The 19628-nt window shown below is 37.5% G+C and overlaps 4 protein-coding genes across 5 annotated transcripts; 2 read left to right on the plus strand and 2 right to left on the minus strand.

The window, feature by feature from the left end:
* Positions 1-25: 25 nt before the first annotated feature.
* LOC134822662 (uncharacterized) lies at positions 26-10902 on the plus strand. 2 transcript variants are annotated; one of them, XM_063833849.1, is made up of 8 exons: positions 26-120; positions 425-478; positions 741-909; positions 1303-1405; positions 1798-1919; positions 2434-2560; positions 2731-2912; positions 10287-10902. In XM_063833849.1, exons 1-8 carry the CDS (start codon positions 47-49, stop codon positions 10395-10397), a joined length of 942 nt encoding a protein of 313 aa, XP_063689919.1. In that variant the 5' UTR covers positions 26-46; the 3' UTR covers positions 10398-10902. The 2 variants fall into 2 exon arrangements, with proteins under 2 accessions (XP_063689919.1, XP_063689920.1); XM_063833850.1 differs by having other exon boundaries at positions 39-120; positions 1807-1919; positions 10287-10479.
* On the minus strand, positions 3429-6373 carry LOC134822875 (neo-calmodulin-like). Its single transcript, XM_063834142.1, has 2 exons — positions 3875-6373; positions 3429-3742 (listed from the first exon to the last, which is right to left on the minus strand). The coding sequence occupies exon 1, from the start codon at positions 4681-4683 to the stop codon at positions 4051-4053; it is 633 nt and encodes a 210-aa protein (XP_063690212.1). The 5' UTR covers positions 4684-6373; the 3' UTR covers positions 3429-3742; positions 3875-4050.
* A 113-nt stretch (positions 10903-11015) lies between the features above and the next one.
* LOC134823146 (cleavage and polyadenylation specificity factor subunit 2-like) lies at positions 11016-16637 on the plus strand. Its single transcript, XM_063834494.1, has 14 exons — positions 11016-11437; positions 11572-11636; positions 11758-11923; positions 12168-12397; positions 13105-13232; positions 13450-13577; positions 13722-13789; positions 13986-14126; positions 14247-14336; positions 14464-14644; positions 14896-15062; positions 15435-15548; positions 15704-15824; positions 16044-16637. Exons 1-14 carry the CDS (start codon positions 11017-11019, stop codon positions 16175-16177), a joined length of 2154 nt encoding a protein of 717 aa, XP_063690564.1. The 5' UTR covers position 11016; the 3' UTR covers positions 16178-16637.
* Positions 16335-19006, minus strand: LOC134823147 (uncharacterized). The gene is made up of 6 exons (XM_063834495.1): positions 18821-19006; positions 18585-18673; positions 17967-18080; positions 17531-17581; positions 17344-17389; positions 16335-17089 (listed from the first exon to the last, which is right to left on the minus strand). Exons 1-6 carry the CDS (start codon positions 18894-18896, stop codon positions 17016-17018), a joined length of 450 nt encoding a protein of 149 aa, XP_063690565.1. The 5' UTR covers positions 18897-19006; the 3' UTR covers positions 16335-17015.
* Between the last annotated feature and the right edge of the window lie 622 nt (positions 19007-19628).

Below are 19628 nucleotides of genomic sequence, written 5' to 3' on the forward strand. Positions count from 1 at the left end.
ATGAATCCACCCTAATATTGACTGTTAATCTAAGTAGATATCAGCTATGGACCCAAATAGACGAAAAGAGCAGAAAAAGAAAGAGAGCACAAAGAACGGAAGTCCGGTTTTACTGAACAGGTAAACACACAATCACATGATACTATATACATAGTACAACTACTGTACAATACTATTACATAATATCTGGTACTTTGTTTACCAAATTGTCGTATATCGACAACATAACTGCGACAGTATTTATAGATATAATATCTTAATTTGATGGAGATGGTGGTAACGATGATGATTATCTGGTTTAACGTTTTTGCATATAAATCCACAAATATGAACGACGAAATCAGTAATGGCAACAAAAAAAACCCCATGATCCCCAAATCTCCTACATTTATTGACAAATAAATACTTAAATATAATTTCTCAGGTCGAGTCTCACTTCAAGACTCAGCACGGCCTCAACTGAAGTTAAAGGAATCAGGTAAAATGATCACATGTCTTATCACGTGCCTTATCACGTGTCTTATCACGTGTCTTATCACATGTCTTATCACGTGCCTCAAGATGGGTTTTGGGTATGTTTGAAGTTTTTGAGAAATTTTTGGGGATTTTGGGGAAAAAATGGGCATGGCTAAAATTGGGGCCCTCGGATTCTGTGACCCCTCTAAAGGTCTGGTCACGGGCCCTATCTTGTTGAGTTTTGTTTTCTCCTCCTCTTTCTAAAGTGAAACCTTTATTTGCAGTCGGAAGGAGTTTAAACCGACCATTCCCGCCCGGCGTAAGAAACACTCTGCCAACCCCGCTAAATCTGAACCACTACACCCCCCACCTACCACCACAGACAAGACAGTTACGTTCGATCAGCGGCTCAAGGAGAGATTAGCCGGGAAACCTAATACTCCTGAATCCAAAGTAAATGTTACTTATTATTTTACTTTTACTTACATTACATACAGTGTCACATGATATTACTCTAAGTTTAATCTTATCTTGAGTATAATATTTCAAATCCCTCTGATAACGTGGACACATTTTATTTTGTATTGTTATGGAATATGGATGTATAAGCCTGGTAGGAACCGAGAGTGCCCATGCCCCATTGTCATGACAATAAACGACAAACTAATTTGACAATATATGCCAATATAATACGACAGTACATGACAATATGTTTGAATGACAAGATTCGATAATAAACGACAAGAGTTGACGATATAATATGACAATATACTCAACAATATACGACTCCATATTGTGACATTATGTTACAGAAATGTTGAATTTTTTAATAATTCCACTTTTTAGGACCGGCCAAAAGGAAAATTCAGAAAAGAGTACATACGGTCTTCAACTGGACTGTTTGGTGGAAACGAAGCGAAATTAGAAACAGATGATCCTTTCGCTTCAGGTAGTGAAGTACTTACAGTAAAAGATATTTGGATACGGTGATACGACTCTTCAGTTTAGAATTTGTATTAAATGGGTAGAGCTGTAATAAGGTTCTTATCTACAGTGAAGTGCATCAAACATCTTACCAGTGGACCACCATTTTACTAAACTGAAACCAGCCAGAACAGTAGCAGAGTAAAATAGTGAAAGTGAAACTAAACAAACTGAAACAAGCCAGAACAGTAGCAGAGTTAAATAGTGAAAGTGAAACTAAATAAACTAAAACCAGCAAGAACAGTAGCAGAGTTAAATAGCGAAAGTGAAAGTGAAACTAAATAAACTAAAACCAGCCAGAACAGTAGCAGAGTTAAATAGCGAAAGTGAAAGTGAAACTAAATAAACTAAAACCAGCCAGAACAGTAGCGGAGTTAGAAGAAGAGAAATATGTGGACCCCTTCCTCCAGAGCACTAACGAACTGACTCCCGTTACGCTACCTATCAACCCTAGAATAGACAGCAAAAGCAAACTATCTGTAAGTTGGGATTTATTATTATTCTGTCTGTTTGAGGAGTAAGATTCCGATTTTCGAATCTTTGAACGGAAAAAATTAATATATTTTCTTACACATCACTCATTTTTTTTGACATATCACTCATTTCAATAGTTACAGTATAAGTTAAGCTATCTGTATCTCCTCGTGTTATATCACGTGTTATATCACGTGTTATATCACGTGTCATACCACGTGTTATATCACGTGTCATACCACGTGTTATATCACGTGTTATATCACGTGTTATATCACGTGTCATACCACGTGTTATATCACGTGTTATATCACGTGTTATATCACGTGTTATATCACGTGTTATATCACGTGTTATATCATGTGTTATACCACGTGTTATATCACGTGTTATATCACGTGTTATACCACGTGCTATATCACGTGTTATATCACGTGTTATATCACGTGTTATACCACATGTTATATCACGTGTTATATCACGTGTTATATCACGTGTTATATCACGTGTTATATACAGGTTGGTAAGAAGGACACAGCAGTATCAGACTCCCATCAAGAGACCACAGTGGCAGAACTCCTCTACCGACCTCCTGAAGATACCACTGAGAGCACCTACCTGTTCAACTTACCGGACCTTTTTCCTGGTGAGTAAGAAGACTTCTTTAACTTACCGGACCTTTTTCCTAGTCAGTCATAACGAAGAAAGTTAAAAATCGGCTTATAATTATTTTTGCTCGTCTTACAAGACCTATAATTATGTATTTTAATTATAATATATATTACAGCCCGTAACTCATAACTGGAAACTTTACAGTTGACATGTCGAAGTTGGATCTAGACGATAAAGGAGAACAAGCCGACAGAAAAGCAACAATACACGAGTTACCAGAGGGTTACCTGGGGAGACTGCAGATACTGAAGTCTGGCAGAGCGAGACTGATGGTCGGAGACGTTCCCTTTGATGTTAACCTTAATTCAAAATCAGGATTTCTTCAGGTTGGACCTCAAAAAGTCATTGAATTCAGCTTATAATATATTTTATAAAAAGATAAAACTATCTAATCTACAAGCTGAATAAACTCCTCAAAATCTGAACTGTTATCGGTGTCCGTACTCCAGAACAGATAAGATATCTCCTCACCTTTGCGGACACGTGCAGTTTTGCGAGAACTTCAACTCTTGCACGGAGATACTCCCGTTCGTGTTCATGTTAAATTTAAAGTATAACATATCTGGAATGAGACGATTAAATCCACCGACTGAATTATCACACACGGTGACATTTTAATACGTGGGTCGTGGAATCACGTCAGCTATTACAATGTCCAGTACATTAACAGTAACGTAGCACTTGTAGAGTCATCTTGTCTCTAAGCGGTAATCCACAGTGCATAAATGGTATAGAAATTAACTTAAAGTTGTCATTTCCGTTCGTAACTCTTAAGTTCTTAAAATCTGATAATATGATTTATCCAAATGAAGCTTTGATAAATTGAAGTAGGATGCGTGGAATTCTCTTGCTCGATCAATAAATGTCGGAGAATTATTTTGATGTGATATGGTTACTGCTTTAATCAGTACTCTTAATGTGAATGTCCACAAATTAAAAGGAGTTTTTAATTTCTTGACTCAAACAAAACTCAATTTGAAGCATAGATTCAAATATGTGCAGTACGTAAAACAGCCATAAAATTCCTAAGTAAAAAAGTATCCAGCTAGCAAATTAAAAATCCATATTTTAAATCAAACTTTCAATGGAGCAATGGACAAGACGCTAATACTCATTACATAGTCGGAATGCTTCATATTTTGCAATACCTAGGCTTCTAATTTACAACGTATAAAGACTGCATTCCTTGACTCGCTGAAAGGAAGTGGGGCACGCATAATGGACATTTCGTTAGAACAATACATGCAGAATTTTTATGCTTTAGAAGAAATCAATCTTTGAACCGCACGGTGCACGTGCAACACCATTTATATTAAGCTTAAAGCTTTTCAGAACCTTTTAGTGGCATTATCTTGGAGAGTTGGAGGAAACGTTGAGCTGATAATTGCAACCGTACGATCTCTCATGACATCATGCACCTGTAAAATACGCAAAGAATAAAGTTTAAAAATTGTCCGGTAACCCCTATGGGCAGCTTGTACTTGGCCTCCTCAACTGTTGTTTCTGATCAGTTGATCTGTGTTTTAGATCAGGTGAGTCTGGGTAGAGGTGTCCTGACGACGACAAGGATCCCGATTGTCGTCCTGACGACGACAATGATACTGGTTGTATTGCGGAGGGTGGGTCGTACAACATGTTCCTGAACTCCGCGTGGTTAATCATCCCGTCTTTATCGTCGTCTGTCATGGTGAAGAGCAGGTCTATTTCATCCTCTGAGGCTGTGATTCCGAACCTGGTGAGCGCTTCTTTCACCTCGTGTCTGGTGATATAACCGTCCTGGTTCAGATCGAACAGTTTGAAGGCTTGGTTTATCTCTATCTCCTGGGAGACAGTGGGGTCTAGCTTGGAGACCAGTTTTATAAACTCGTCAAAGTCAAGGATGTTGTCGTTGTTGGTGTCGTACTCGAAAAACAGATCCCGAACCTCGTCACTTCCGATGAAAATATTGAGTTTGGTTAGCGCGTACTGGAATTCCTTTTGAGAAATCGTTCCGTTCTGGTCGTCGTCAAAAGTGTCAAAACATTCCCGGAGTTCCTTCAGTTTCCCAGGTGATATGTTGTCGATGTCCTCCAGAGATAGTTGCCGCATTACAACCATTTACCCCTCCTCACGTCACGTCGCAGTGGGACATTTGCTGAGATTCAAGATATTAACACATTTGAAATTATAACAATCTGAAATGCTATATTTGATGACAAATATTATAATAAGAATATTCAAATGTCACATCTTCGTGGTGGCAAAGCTCAACCCGACCGGCCTGTGAGCATAAGTCAACCCAGGCCCAGTACCACAGCAAAAACGAGAGGAATAGTAACGTAACTGACGCGGTTGCGGTCGAATGAAATATTGCAAGAAATCAGCAAAGATGGCATTTTAAAGTCTTAAAACGATAGGAACGGAATCAAGTTATGCGTGAAATTGTTAGAAGGAGCAGCAAACTCGTAACATTTAAAACGTATATTATTATAAACTCAAATAACGAATCCAGACACCGGCGGAAGCTGTCAGGGTTGCTGAGAAGAGCTCAACCGGTTATACCATATTGATACTGTTTAGTGTCATCGTAGTACCACCTTTTAATGCCAGTTTAAAATTATTTTTGAAGGGTTTAACTTGATTTTAATCAGCTAATATGGGTAGATTGTTATTACGAGAGTAAGAGAAAACATGGTACTGTAAAAATCAATCTGCCACACTCTTGTACAAAGTAGCTCGAAAATAAGCTAAACCAGTGTATTTTGTACAAATGCGCAAAACGTAGACCAAAATCACATCTGATAAATGCAGAACAAAGATATTGGACAGGACACAAAGAGAACCCACTTACACAACTTCCAAGAGAAATGTATATTATATGGCTACAAAGCACACTATATAATATTATGATGAGGACCGTAATCAAAGCTTGAGCTCCTTGCAAATTGATTGAGCAGAGTTAAGGGTCAGATTCAACATTCATGACTCCCACAGTCCATACGAAACAGCTCGAAATAGAGTCGCTTACACTTTACACCATCTAATGCTTTTAAAGGACATGACATAGTCCCGTCTCATAAATACATAAAGATATAACCATCTCCTCAATCACTTAACTTGTTATTGTGACGAATCTTCCGTGCTTCATTATGGAAGGTAATCAAGGTTTAAGGAACGTTATAATAAGGTCGGATTAGAAATTATGGGGAAGTTGTTCACATTTTATGAGCTGTGAAATAGTTTTACAACGTCACTGTGGCTCATTAAGTAACAAGAGCGGATATCACAAATTATTCGGAGACAATTGTGTCTAAGGAGTAAGGTAGTGATACCTTTTATCAATTGAAAATATCACAGTTCAATATGCAGCCCACAATGGTGCTATTGTTAAAGTGTCTTTGTTCAGATCAGCGAACATTACAACTGTAACTGTCATGGGATATTATCATTATTATATTATAGTTGCGGCATAAACTGATCAATAAACGGAAACAATGAATCTACCCGTTTTCAAATTACAAAAATAATGAACTATTAAAATCTAGAAACCTGAGAGAGTGTCCTCGGCAAAATACCTAGAACCAGCTAGGCAGTTGCTGTTTTGTTGGGTACAATACGGAATATTCATTATCTAATTTATGAGCTGTCAGCTGTCGCTGCGAATTGACAGTAGGTCATTTTTATTGAGTGTCAGTTCCTATTTTACGTGTCAAGACACAGCTATGTGTTCATGAAATTACTGATATGATTTATCTAAATAAGTTATGAAGAAAGGAAAATGTCGAGACATGTGACGAATAATGACTTGCTTTGTAACAAATGTTTTGTTAATTAACACTTCAACTAATTAGCATTTAATTAACAATTAATTAACAACTAATTTAACAGTTCTAATTAACGCTGCAACAATAGAAGGAGCACGCTTCAGAGACACACCAAAAAACTTGATAGTATCTAGATTCTATCACTTAATACTTATACCTGCGGATACAGGAGGTAACACAAGTAATGCAGTGTATTAATCAGCTGGCTTAATACTGAGGCACACAGTGGACTAGGGGAGCAAGAAGAACAGCAGCCTGCCCATTGTTTAGCACCATGTTAAGAGTTCACGTCCTCTCGTTGAAGTCACGACCTGGTGGTATGCGGCACATGTTGGACACATTCCAACTCTTACTCTAGTACACTCAGTCCCGTGATTCAGCCCCAATCACAAGACAAACCTCATCACAATGTAAAATATCAGTTAGCAAGTGTTAGAAGGAGCACCTCCCCGGCACACGTTCTATGAGTAGGGCTATAAAAACAGATAGCAGGCAGCAGCACCCTGCTCGTTAATTATAATACCACTCTGCTTGTGCTAAGGGATCTATTAACATATTCATGGGGTATTATAATATCCACGACACAGCAATGGGGTGGTTTTGTGCAGGAGTAGACGAGTACCCCCCGGCCCGGCGGCCCCGGCATTGAAAAATGGAAGTGGAGCTTGTACAGGGAGACAAGTTGAGCTGACAGACAAATCAACTGAGCAATAATTCAAATAAATTTGCAGAGGCAAACATATTGGAATATTTCGAGAAATCACTGCTCTGTTCATAAGTAATATAGCTTATAAGCTATATAGCTTATAACGATTACCGACGCGATGGTTAAAAGCCTCTCATTATATTATTCTCGTAAAAGTAAACCGCGTTTCCTTAAACTGCACAATTTTAACTGCTTTTTAAAACTACTAAACCAGACACAGTACTCATTTCAAAACAGCAGTATTATAGTACACACCAATATAGCAGATTTAACTTAATATTGTCGGGGTTATATAATAAAACATCTGACGACTTATAATTACACAGGTTCCCTTTGTGTTCATGTTAAACACTGAGGCAGCTCGTAAGCTCGTTGAAATTCAATTCCTTTTTTTCGGCTGAGCAGAAATATTGTGTTTAATGACTATGAGGAAGTGTGATTCATGGGGATTATTCAGTTTTTTTAAAAAGGGCTAGTTCTAATTGTGTTGTTCACGAATATGGATTTGTTGTCAACTGATCTTAGAGCGAGCTTCTTAACTTGGTAATTTGAACTTTTGCAAACTTTTTTCAGCAAAGTAATGCCTCGAAAGATTCCTAAATTATGTGTGCAAATTCTGATCATATAAAATTGATTCCAAACGGAATATCGAAAAACACAATCAAAGAACTATAGGAATGATAACAGAATAATTGTAAAACCGATCGTTGCAATCTCTTATAAAATCATAACGTGTAATTGCTCGAATGTTCTGAATAAATGCTCTGAAACTAGATCATAAGCACAGTGCTAAATGTTTTAAATAAATTGTTGACAAATTTAAACAGTTCCCTGGCATCTTGTTTTTTCCCGGCTCAACCAATTAAACGTTTCTGTTCATTATTCTCGATGTACGACTAACTAAGAAGCAGGGTTAATCTTGTTATAAAACTTGATCTGAACGACTAAGACGAAGGAGTCGAACGGGAAAAGTTTAAAGTTTAATTGCCTTGTTTTTGGTTTACTCATGACTGACAGTTTATTTACAGTATTTTATCATATATTTAACTTTAGCGCCGTTCGAATGATACTGGTTCAAAGCATTCGTTAAGAATGTTCTAGAATCGCGGATCATACTTTTTGAACAGATAGTGAAGTTACGTATAATAATTATGATAGTTATCATAATTATGATAATCATAATCATAATTAACCTGCTACTATCCTTGTTAACTAATTGTTATTGAACACTTCTAACAATGCGACAAAAATTAAAACCTACAAGATACTATGATTCATTATAAACTACATACATAAACTATATAAGTATATAAACAGTGTAGGCTACCACTCTCAAAAATGGCAAGCATAAAGTGAACCTAGAATGACACTATGACAGTATTTTAATCGTAAAGAATCATTCGTAATTTGATGAGAAACGCTTTCCGTATGAGATATGTGAGGAACAAATTGCTTCTAAATCGCACGAAATCTGTATCAGTTGACAGATCTATCCGGTAATTACTTTTTTATCTAGCGCAGTCAGAACTTTCATAATGATAAGGCCTTAAGGACAAAATCGTAATGATAGTTGCACAATTTTCAACAAATTTAACCTAGAGTTACAGCAAACTGTTGCTTCTAGCTTTCTACGAATTAATATACGAATAACGTCTGTACTTGGTATCCAATCATAAGGGATATTAGACTGAGAAGGGGTTAAAACAGTTTATAAACACTTAATCTCTAAACATACCAGTGCACCAGGAAAAGTCGTAAACTGCCTTAAACACTACCCTGGTCCACACTTGAACAAAACGACAGCCCTAGCCGCGGAATCAGCTCAAATATGGAGGTCTCAGATGTAAACAATAGAGGGTGTGAACTTGGGCATTTTCCCATGCCTGGCATCTAAGTGACTAAGGAGGCTAATGGCTTTAAGTGCAGAGAGAGGGAGAGAGGGAGAGAGGGAGAGAGGGAGAGAGGGAGAGAGGGAAAGAGGGAGAGAGGGAGAGAGGGAGAGAGGGAGAGAGGGAGAAAGGGAGAGAGGGAGAGAGGGAGAGAGGGAGAGAGGGAGAGAGGGAGAGAGGGAGAGAGGGAGGGAGAGAGAGGGGTACGTTATAAGCGAGCCCATTAATATTAAACATGTTACATATAATATAATGGTGTATACATAGTTTGCAGACATTGTGTAGACACCTTCTGTTATGATATATGTAGTAGGGTAGTTTTAAGTAATGGTAATGACTGTCTGTCACTGTGACATAGTGGTTATGACTGTTTGTCACTTGACATAGTGGTAATGACTGTCTGTCACTGTGACATAGTGGTAATGGCTATCTGTCACTGTGACATAGTGGTAATGGCTATTTGTCACTGTGACATAGTGATTAGTGGTAATGGCTATCTGTCACTGTGACATAGTGGTAATGGCTATCTGTCACTGTGACATAGTGGTTATGAAGTAATGACTGTCTGTCACTGTGACTAGTTACTAAAGTTACTAAAGTTACTTAAGTTACTAAATTAGTAGTCCCAACTTCCTGGGGGTATTCCGCGATCTTTCTATAATCTGATCACCGTAGGACCCCTGATATCAGGGGGCCTTATTGTCGGTATCCCTTCCTTTTTTTCCGGAAAACCGAACAAATAATTCCGGCTCATGATAATCAGGAGAGAAGTGGTTTTCAAAAATTATAGTAGTTACAAATTGTGTATAACCTACATATAATTATATTTTATAGTGGATACAGAAAATAACACACGAACCTAAACGAAGGCAGAACCAAAACGTAGTAATCCCGGCCCTGATCTCCATACAAATTAAATTGTTTGCACACACGAATAAACATTTCATACTTGATACTTCCAAATAAGGGTTCACTGATCCCTTATTTGGTGGTAATTATCACACACGATGGTTCGCTAATTGTATCAATCTTGGGACACTAAGTTCGTGGAAGACACTTTCCCTAATTACTTTCTCGGAGTTACAGTTTCGTGGACGTTCTAATAGTAATAGTTCATAAACCATTATTAATACATAGGAGCGTACGAACTATGTTAAGAAGAATTTGCGCGGAAGACCCCCTGCCAACATAATATGATATTTTCAACTATACTGACTTAGATTAATCAGGGTTTAGATTTTCATATTGCATGATATCTCCACCGTAATCAATGATCTTTGTCTTACTTCACCCTTATTTCAGGAGATACTATGCTGCCAGACTCAAGCTCTAGATCGTGGTATTGTTGCCAACATTGGTACTGTACCGTACGCTCTCTCCGTCTCTCCAGAGTTTGATCAACTCATCACGTGAAGAAACAAGAATACGCCCCCTTTATCAAAACATCTCAGTATACAGAATGGAGAATGTATTGAACCGAGCCGACTCCAGAATAACACGCATGCGTGGATGAAAACTGTAAAAAATCTGTCTGAACAAAAGAAGGCTCTGCACTATATTCTAGTGAGAATGTATTTGATTAATTAAGATGCTGACCTCTTGGTCGTGATTGGGACTTTAGTACGGCCAGCTAAAGAATAATAAGCGGTTTCACGTGACAATTATTTCATATATAGATTATAGGAGGAGTGTGGATACCCCAGTTGTGGTTGTCATGTGATTCCAGCAACCGGACCACCAATCATGTGTATACGAAGGACTATCTTCCGTTTAACTTCATGTTTTTTCTTTTATTAACTTATTAACTTATTACCCTTTTATCCTTGAACGGCAACAGAATTTTATTTAAGCTTTAAAGCGCAATTTGATGCTTTATTTTATTTTATAATCAGTTTAATCAGCTGAGGAGTTACACGTGAGCACCAATTCAAGTTTTAAAAATAAACATGAATTATAACTTTATAATCTTACAATGAAACTGTAAAACTTGACACCGGGACAACTCCTAACTATAACCTCACCAACAGACAGCATGACAAGTATAATCAAAGTAACGCCGCTACTCGGCGCCCTGGACACCGGTACAGCTATCTGTTACCTCCTAAAAGTAGATCAGTTCACCCTCCTGCTAGACTGTGGACTGGATGTTACCAAACTCTCAGAGTTCACAGCCCGGATCATGCAGCACATCAACAATATCGACGCTGTTCTGGTGTCGTACCCTGATGTGGATCATATCGGTGCACTCCCCTACTTGTACGGGACGCTGGGGTTAGACTGTCCGATTTACGGGACAGTTCCTGTGCATAATATGGGACAAATGTTCCTGTATGATTATTATCAATCGAAGAACAGCAGCGAGGATTTCAATATCTTCACCCTTGATCACGTAGACAATGTTTTTGATCATTTCCAACAGATGAAGTACAGTCAGACTTTCACCATCTGTCCAGGTTTGTGTTATGCGTTGTTTTTCAAATCTGTATCATCTGATCGAGATTTTCAAAAGAAATTTCAACTATCTCACCGTAGATAACAGATTATGTGGGATTGTCAATTTGTCATGATTACATTTTGAACTTTCCAGGTATTGCTATCACACCGTACGCTGCCGGTCACATGATTGGTGGTACTATGTGGAAAATTTTGAAGGTAATAATGGGGTTGTCGATCATTTCAAAACTTATAACTGATACCAGAACATTTTTATAGAGTCTTTTAAACACCATGTGATACCACGTGATAAATAACAACTATGTACTGTTCTCCTCAGGACGACGAGGAAGATATAGTCTACGCAGTAGACTTCAACCACAAGAAAGAGAGGCATCTCAACGGAGCCCTTTTCAACAACATTATCAGACCCAGTTTATTAATAACTGATGCGTACAACGCTACATTTGAGTACAAGAAACGGAGAAAACGAGATCAGGAACTTAGTAAGTTTTCCAAGAATGTTAAGATTTGTAAAGGAGTAAAGAGTAGTAATTAACGTCTAACTACTTAAAGTAACAGTGGCTACTACGTCATGGCAGCCATATTAATCTCCTAATTATTATTATTGTTGTTCTATTCCTCGTGATCAACTGTAACTGATCTGTAATCAATCTGTAACTGATCTGTAACTGATCTGAAACCCTACAAATCAGAAAGATAAGATAACACGTCCTATCTCCTCCGCAGTATCCACAATCCTGGAGACAGTGCGTCAGGACGGTAACGTTATAATAGTGGTTGACACAGCGGGCCGAGTCTTGGAGCTGATGCAGCTGTTGGAGCAGCTGTGGCGTAACGCGGAATCCGGCCTGTCCGCGTACAGTCTCGCGCTGCTAAACCACGTGGGGTATAACGTGGTGGATTTCGCTAAGAACATGTTGGAGTGGATGTCAGATACGGTCACTAAACAGTTCGAGGTGAAACAATCGGCAAACTATTTTGTTTAAGTTATTTTCTGTTATTTCCAAATTCTAAACTAGTATTTATCACGACAACGATAAATCACTAATTTTGATGAACTCGTGACCCGTCAAATTGTTATTTTTAATCTGTTTTCCAACAGGAACAAAGAAGTTACCCGTCAAATTGTTATTTTTAATCTGTTTTCCAACAGGAACAAAGAAGTTACCCGTCAAATTGTTATTTTTAATCTGTTTTCCAACAGGAACAAAGAAGTTACCCGTAAAATTGTTATTTTTAATCTGTATTCCAACAGGAACAAAGAAGTTACCCGTAAAATTGTTATTTTTAATCTGTATTCCAACAGGAACAAAGAAGTTACCCGTCAAATTGTTATTTTTAATCTGTTTTCCAACAGGAACAAAGAAGTTACCCGTAAAATTGTTATTTTTAATCTGTATTCCAACAGGAACAAAGAAGTTACCCGTAAAATTGTTATTTTTAATCTGTTTTCCAACAGGAACAAAGAAGTTACCCGTCAAATTGTTATTTTTAATCTGTTTTCCAACAGGAACAAAGAAGTTACCCGTAAAATTGTTATTTTTAATCTGTATTCCAACAGGAACAAAGAAGTTACCCGTAAAATTGTTATTTTTAATCTGTTTTCCAACAGGAACAAAGAAGTTACCCGTCAAATTGTTATTTTTAATCTGTTTTCCAACAGGAACAAAGAAGTTACCCGTTCCACTTCAAACATCTGAACCTGTGTCACAGTCTCCAGGAACTGGAGAAGATCCCCTCTCCTTACGTGCTGCTCACCAGCATGGCCGACCTCAGTTGTGGTTTTGCCAGGTTAGTTGCCAGGGATATAATGATACCTTGTGAGTCACAAGTTGTGACCTTGTGACCAGCTGTACTTTTATCTTGGTTTTATCTGAAATTTTATCGGTTGAATAATAAAATAAAAATATTTTATGCACTGAATACTTTGAAACTTAATGCTGATTTTCGTCGGTATATAATTGTATTATTTTTTGGTGCTGACTGTGTAACACATCCACCTTTTCAGGAATCTACTAGCAGTGAGCGCAGAATCAAAAGAGAACTGTATAATTGTTACGCAGCGCACTAAACCTGATACCTTAGCTTCCAGGCTCCTTAGTAACACTATCAACAACACCATAGACATCACTATTGGTGGGGAGGGCTCTTTAATTTAATTCAGCATTTCTTTACGTTTCATATTAATGATGTAGAACAATAATAATAATGATAGAATAATAATGATAGAAATATGATATGATTCGATTTTTACAATTTGTAACGTTATGTTTTACTCAGGAAAGCGTGTACCTTTGGAAGGAAAAGAGCTGGAAGATCATTTTGCTTCTATTGCTAAAAAGCAACAGGTTGGTAAAAAGTAGATTCCTTATCTTGTCTTGCGTCAAACAATGTCTGATTCCGATAAATGTTTTTATTTGAGATACATATAAATAACTTCACTATTATTCGAATATCTGAACCGATTTTAAAGATTATTTCATTTTTAATATTTTCTGTCCAGAAACAACAAATATCCTTGATAATTCTCCAAACTATTTGCAGGAGTCAGAGAAGATGGAGGTAGTAGAAGAGGGCGAAGAAACGGATGAGGAGCAGGAGGATGACCAGGTCCTGGTGCAAAGACACGACGTTCCAATACCAGAGGAAACACACAGCAAGAAGAGCTTCTTCAAACAGCACAAGGTTAGATTAATAGTAATGTGGTGAGTGTCTGGACGAGGATGTGAGAAACGGGGTACTATTTTCTATTTCTACCTTAAATTATTGTAAAGATTCTTAATTGCCAAATAATTTTATTTCTAGGTGTATCCCATGTTCCCGTTCCACGAGGAAAAGTTAAAATGGGACGAATATGGAGAATTCATCAAACACGAACACTTCAGAATTGAAGAGGTTAAATACTACCACTTTTCTCCCTAATACAAACCACATTGACCCGAAAATTGCGAAATAGTTGCAGGTTAATTTTATTAATATTCTACACTAAAATCTTTGAAAATTCAACATTTTACAATACCAGGAACCGATGAAAGAAGAAGAGATGGAAACTGAGAAGGCAAAACCAGTCCCAGCAGTCCCAGCTGCAAGAGAAATACCAACGAAGTGTGTCACGTCTCGTATTAAAACTCAGGTTAACTGCAAAGTTAAATTCATCGACTTCGAGGGAAGATCTGACGGTGAATCTATCAAGAGGATTTTAGGTAACTAAATTTACTAATGGCGTTTACCGCCATTAGTGGGGCGGTCATAATTTCATTTCATCCGTGCGCGCGCGAAAAAAATTGTCATAAAAACAACAAATAACTTTTTCCAGCGTATAGGTCACGGGAGTATGCGTAGCTGTATTCATAGTCTAGAATATGTGGCATGTTTAGCGATATTGTATTTAATTTCGCTTATCAGTTTATCGATTATCAAGTCTTATCGATTACTAATCTTGCTTATTTTTCAGCGGCAGTATTAAAACCGAGGCAGATGGTGATAGTTCATGGAACTCCCGACTCTTCAAGACATCTGGCAGAGTTTTGTCGAGATAGCAAAGACATGGGAGTATCTCAGATATTTGTCCCTGGAATTGGGGAGACAGTGGATGCTACTAGTGAGAGGCATATTTATCAGGTTAGACAGCATTCCTACCTAAAAAGATAGAATCAATATCACGTTTTTATTATCACAATGGAATTATTGTTTTAACGGATGATACCTGTAAATCTCTGTTTCAACGAAACGCAGCTAGGCGCGCTACGCGGGTCGGCAGGTTGTAAACCCACAAATTAATATTGCACGATTTTGAAGTGTGCAGAAATGATTTGTAACATTTTATCATTTTCATGCTTATACATCATAATAATAATGTCATTCACAAACTTTGGGGCGTTTGGTGAAAACGAAGCCGGAAGCGTATACCCCACTTTATTAACATAGGCTGGATATCAATAAACAAGGCAACGATAACATTTTCACCTATCATCTACTCCCGAAATTACACAGGTGAAACTGAAAGATGCGCTAGTGACAGCCGCCAAGTTCTCCAGAGCAAACGACGCGGAGTTAGCTTGGATTGACGCTGTTATTGATGTTCAGTTAAATGCGGAGAAGGAGGAGGTTAGCTGTGATTTTTTTTTGATTTGTGAACTATTGTTAATTATCAAGATATTAGATATTATACTGTTACTTGTAGTGTTGTGTTTATTGGTTATCGTTCAAAATAACATTTACCCCATGTTAAATGTACCTATATAACGCTACATCCATCACAGGTTGCTATGTTAGAACCACTAACAAACAAGCCAAGTCATGTCCCAGTTTTCATCAACGAGCCCAGACTTTCGAACCTGAGACAAACTCTGATAAAGAGTGGTATTCAGGCTGAATTTAACGGTAAGATAAAAAATTAAGTTATTTATGCTGTAAAAAGTATCGTAAATTCGGAATTTTTTTCATTAGATAACGAACACGAATCTTAAATTTACACCTGGAGACGATTTACACATGTATTTTGAAAGCTCTTGCTGATAAACACTTTCATATCACTTATATGTTTAAAATCCCTCCAACTTAACTAGCTTTTAATTTCCATTAATTCTGATAACTCCCCAGGTGGAGTGCTCGTTTGCAACAACAAGGTTGCAATCAGACGTAACGCTAGCGGAACTATACAGATTGAAGGGACAGTATGTGACGATTACTACAAAATACGCTCACTCCTCTACAGTATGTACGCTATCATCTGAACAGACAGCGCGGATAGTTGTCATGGTAACGCCCGCACAGACAACCTCTCCCGCACAATTTGTTTAATATCCCAACTGCACTTGATAGAATCAAGATTGGTATTGCTCCGGACTCCAGATAATGTTATCGAATAGACGTTAAAACGAAACTAAATTTTGTAAGCAAAATCCCACTTGAAAGGACTTTTTATTTACACAGTATATTATTCTACTAGATATTTGACTGACAGATTATATTTATTATTTACCCTTTAAGGTGCTGAATACCTTCATTTTTGGAATTTGAACGTTATTTGATGACATCGTTTATTTATTACATTCACTTCCCTGTAACAGGCTGACTTTTAATATTAACGTTCTTAATGCTGATTATTTTACTCGGATTTCTACTTAATAAATAATTATATGAACAACTGATATGTCTTATATCATTTCCAAAATTTCTGCACACTTTCAAATATGTTTTCGTTTATTTTTTCATACAATCTCCAAAAGTCTACTTTCAATGAACAAAACAGCAGAAAAGTAAAAACATTATCAGACGTTCGCATTTAAAGAAGGAAACATCTTCAGCTCACAAAGTAAAAACGCTTAATATGTGTCTCTAAAAGAGTCAACTTATCGGAAAGTAAATATGTACTTTAACAACCTTCTGGCTAAAGCTATCGTAAAACGATCCTAAAATAACAACGTTTTTTTACCACGAATTACGAGCATTCGAGCATGGTCCTAATCTATGATCGACCAACCCTTACCAGCTAGCGCATGCCGCATATTATGTGTGTAGAATAGAACTGTTCGCAGTTAATATTCTGTCACGATGATAAAAGTATTTGAACTATGTAGTAGCTTTGATAAACTCCTCATAGTTCACTAAGCCATCGCCGTCCTCATCAATCGCTTCGATCATTGCTGAAATTACAATAAATTATAGTCAACCATGCTAACAACAAATCAACTAAAATGAGACCATTAATAATAACCAGTTTTAGTAACCAGTTTTAGTAACTATTAATGGTAACCAGCTCTAGCTGTGTTACTGATTATTTGGGAATGTGAATGTCCAGCTTACTTCGTAAAATATTGATGGAGCAGATGGGATCTTTGAGATGAAAGTGGGCGAAACAGAATTTTACTGAATAATATGTCCACATATGCCGACTTACCTTCCAACTCCTCCTCAGTTATTTTAGTGTCGATATTCTTCATGACCTGTAATCAGTGATCAGTAATATATAACTGTAATATATATTATATAACTGTAATTGATAATTGATAGCTAAATAGCTAATGTTTTGTGGTAAAAGCTGAAAGCAGTCAATTCATGTTGTTCATTTTAACGTTTTAAGATACCTTTCTCAGCTCATCTATAGATATGAAACCATCATTATCGATGTCGAATACCTGTGTAGTTAAGTATAAAAAACTGACTTAAATAAAATCGAGTAAAGTTGATCTGGTTTTATTTGCAACTAATTGGTTTACGAATACCGCAGTTCGTAAAGTAGGTATTCGAAATTCCACAAAATATACCCATCAATGTTGGGCCGGGGGGGGGGGGGGGGTCCAACCACATTTTTATGTAGTTGGAGACCCCCCCCCCCCCCCCCAATGTTGTATTTACTATTTGAAACATACTTCTGATTTATTCGGTTCAGACTTAAAGTTAGGACGATAGTTAAACATAATCCTTACTAGGGATCTTTACTCAAACGACCTTGTTTTCATTTAAGCATTTAGCCAACTCAGTGGTCGATATATGAGATTATTTAATATCTAAGCAGCTTACGTTGAACGCGTCCAACAGTTCCTGATCTTTGTGATCCGGTGTCTGGTTCTCTATGTCCAGCATTATCTGAATAAACTCCTCGAACTCTATTGTGTCGTTCTTGTCCTTGTCAACCTTGGGGGTGATTCGGTGATTGGTCACGTTAAGGATTCAATCAATTCAATAACCTTAGGTAGTAGAATCACCACTATAAAAACGATACTACTATTATAGTACGATACTACTATACTTATAGTTCGATACCGTCTATCAAAACATATGTAAACATGGTTTATTTTCCAGCGTTTACAGGAAACACTGACATAGACCTAGAAGGAGCGAGCGAGATGGCTAGTGACCGCAAACTTTGGAGGGAGATGATACGTCACAAACGGGAGTTCATTGGTGCAGGCCACTCGAATGATTGAGGAGACCTAATCAAGTACAAGTAAGTAAGTTTATCCAGCTTCTAACTTGAGATATGATAATAAACCACTACTAATTAAGAAGAACCACTAAAAATTATGGAGTAATTAGTAAAAACTAATGACTAGACTTGTTATACAAAAGTAATTATGTGTATATAATGTATAATTATGTATAATTATGTGTATATATGTAGTGACAATAAAGAATTACGTGTCTCATCATGTTCTCAACATCTTGGGACGATAGCTCAACGCCCAGCTTGCTACACACTGATGTTAGCTCCCGTCTATCTATTGAACCTGCAAGGAAAGTGATACTTACAGCTGACTTATAGAATGTGATAACACGAACCTCAAGGGTGTCCCTCTTGTGTTTTTAGATTCTCTCAGTTGTTCCATTCAAATGGGGAAATAAAACGATCCAAGAACATAAAACAAAAATCAAACCTGAAGAATCCTGGTCGAAGATAGCAAACGCAACTTTGTATTCCTCCAGCTGATCGTCACTCAAATCTGCAGACATGACTTAACAGGTACAGTCTACAGTGTTATTAAAGTTATAACGTAAGCTTAGAAGATGATGCAAACTGAGATTACACTACACGAAATATAAAATGTTCAAACTACTGTACTGACTACTGTGTGTGTGGGGATGTTTTGATTGTTTGCTTAACAATACCAGCTTATAAAAACACCAGCAACTGAACGGAAATTCACCGGCATATTGAAATAATCGTGTCTACAATGTAAACCGCGGACGACTTACTCCCAAACTCGAGCCCTAATTGATTGTAAAAACCAAAGTAAGAAACGGTAAAATATTTGGCTACAACAGTAAAATGTAAGACGAAAAGATGACAAGATGACAGAGTGCAGTGTAATGTGTCATGACACAGCACGATGCCAGCTGACAGACAGAAGAACTTATACCCAGAGTGGAGGTCTGCTCAGCAGACTGCCCAGCAGACCAGCAGACAGTATGACCTATAGTACCAGTGGGAGCTAATACCCGCCACGCTCAGTAATGTTCGCTCACTCTGGCTCAAGTACTGGCAGTGTGGTAGCGTTAGTTGTATGTGCCAGTGAGCCACTGGATACGTACAACCCACTTATAAACTATAAAGCTTATAATAGCGCTGTTCGTACTTTGATACCAATTACCGGTAATTGTAAGGTAAAGGGCTTGTTAATAGGTTTGTTAATTGGTTTGTTTAATACGGACACAGGGTACGTAATGCTAACGTAGGCTTATATT

The sequence above is a fragment of the Bolinopsis microptera genome, chromosome 11, assembly GCF_026151205.1.
Source record: "Bolinopsis microptera isolate Bmic1 chromosome 11, MBARI_Bmic_1.0, whole genome shotgun sequence".
NCBI classification, from domain to species: Eukaryota; Metazoa; Ctenophora; class Tentaculata; order Lobata; family Bolinopsidae; genus Bolinopsis; species Bolinopsis microptera.

Coding starts and splice junctions, on each gene's coding strand:
- LOC134822662 (XM_063833849.1), top strand. CDS start 47: ATGGACCCAAATAGACGAAAAGAGCAGAAAAAGAAAGAGAGCACAAAG. Junction 479..740: donor ACTGAAGTTAAAGGAATCAG/GTAAAATGATCA, acceptor CTTTATTTGCAG/TCGGAAGGAGTTTAAACCGA. Junction 2,913..10,286: donor CAAAATCAGGATTTCTTCAG/GTTGGACCTCAA, acceptor CCCTTATTTCAG/GAGATACTATGCTGCCAGAC.
- LOC134822875 (XM_063834142.1), bottom strand. CDS start 4,683: ATGGTTGTAATGCGGCAACTATCTCTGGAGGACATCGACAACATATCA.
- LOC134823146 (XM_063834494.1), top strand. CDS start 11,017: ATGACAAGTATAATCAAAGTAACGCCGCTACTCGGCGCCCTGGACACC. Junction 15,549..15,703: donor TAAATGCGGAGAAGGAGGAG/GTTAGCTGTGAT, acceptor CATCCATCACAG/GTTGCTATGTTAGAACCACT. Junction 15,825..16,043: donor TATTCAGGCTGAATTTAACG/GTAAGATAAAAA, acceptor ATAACTCCCCAG/GTGGAGTGCTCGTTTGCAAC.
- LOC134823147 (XM_063834495.1), bottom strand. CDS start 18,896: ATGTCTGCAGATTTGAGTGACGATCAGCTGGAGGAATACAAAGTTGCG. Junction 18,674..18,820: donor CTTCGACCAGGATTCTTCAG/GTTTGATTTTTG, acceptor CTTTCCTTGCAG/GTTCAATAGATAGACGGGAG. Junction 18,081..18,584: donor TTGAGAACATGATGAGACAC/GTAATTCTTTAT, acceptor ATCACCCCCAAG/GTTGACAAGGACAAGAACGA.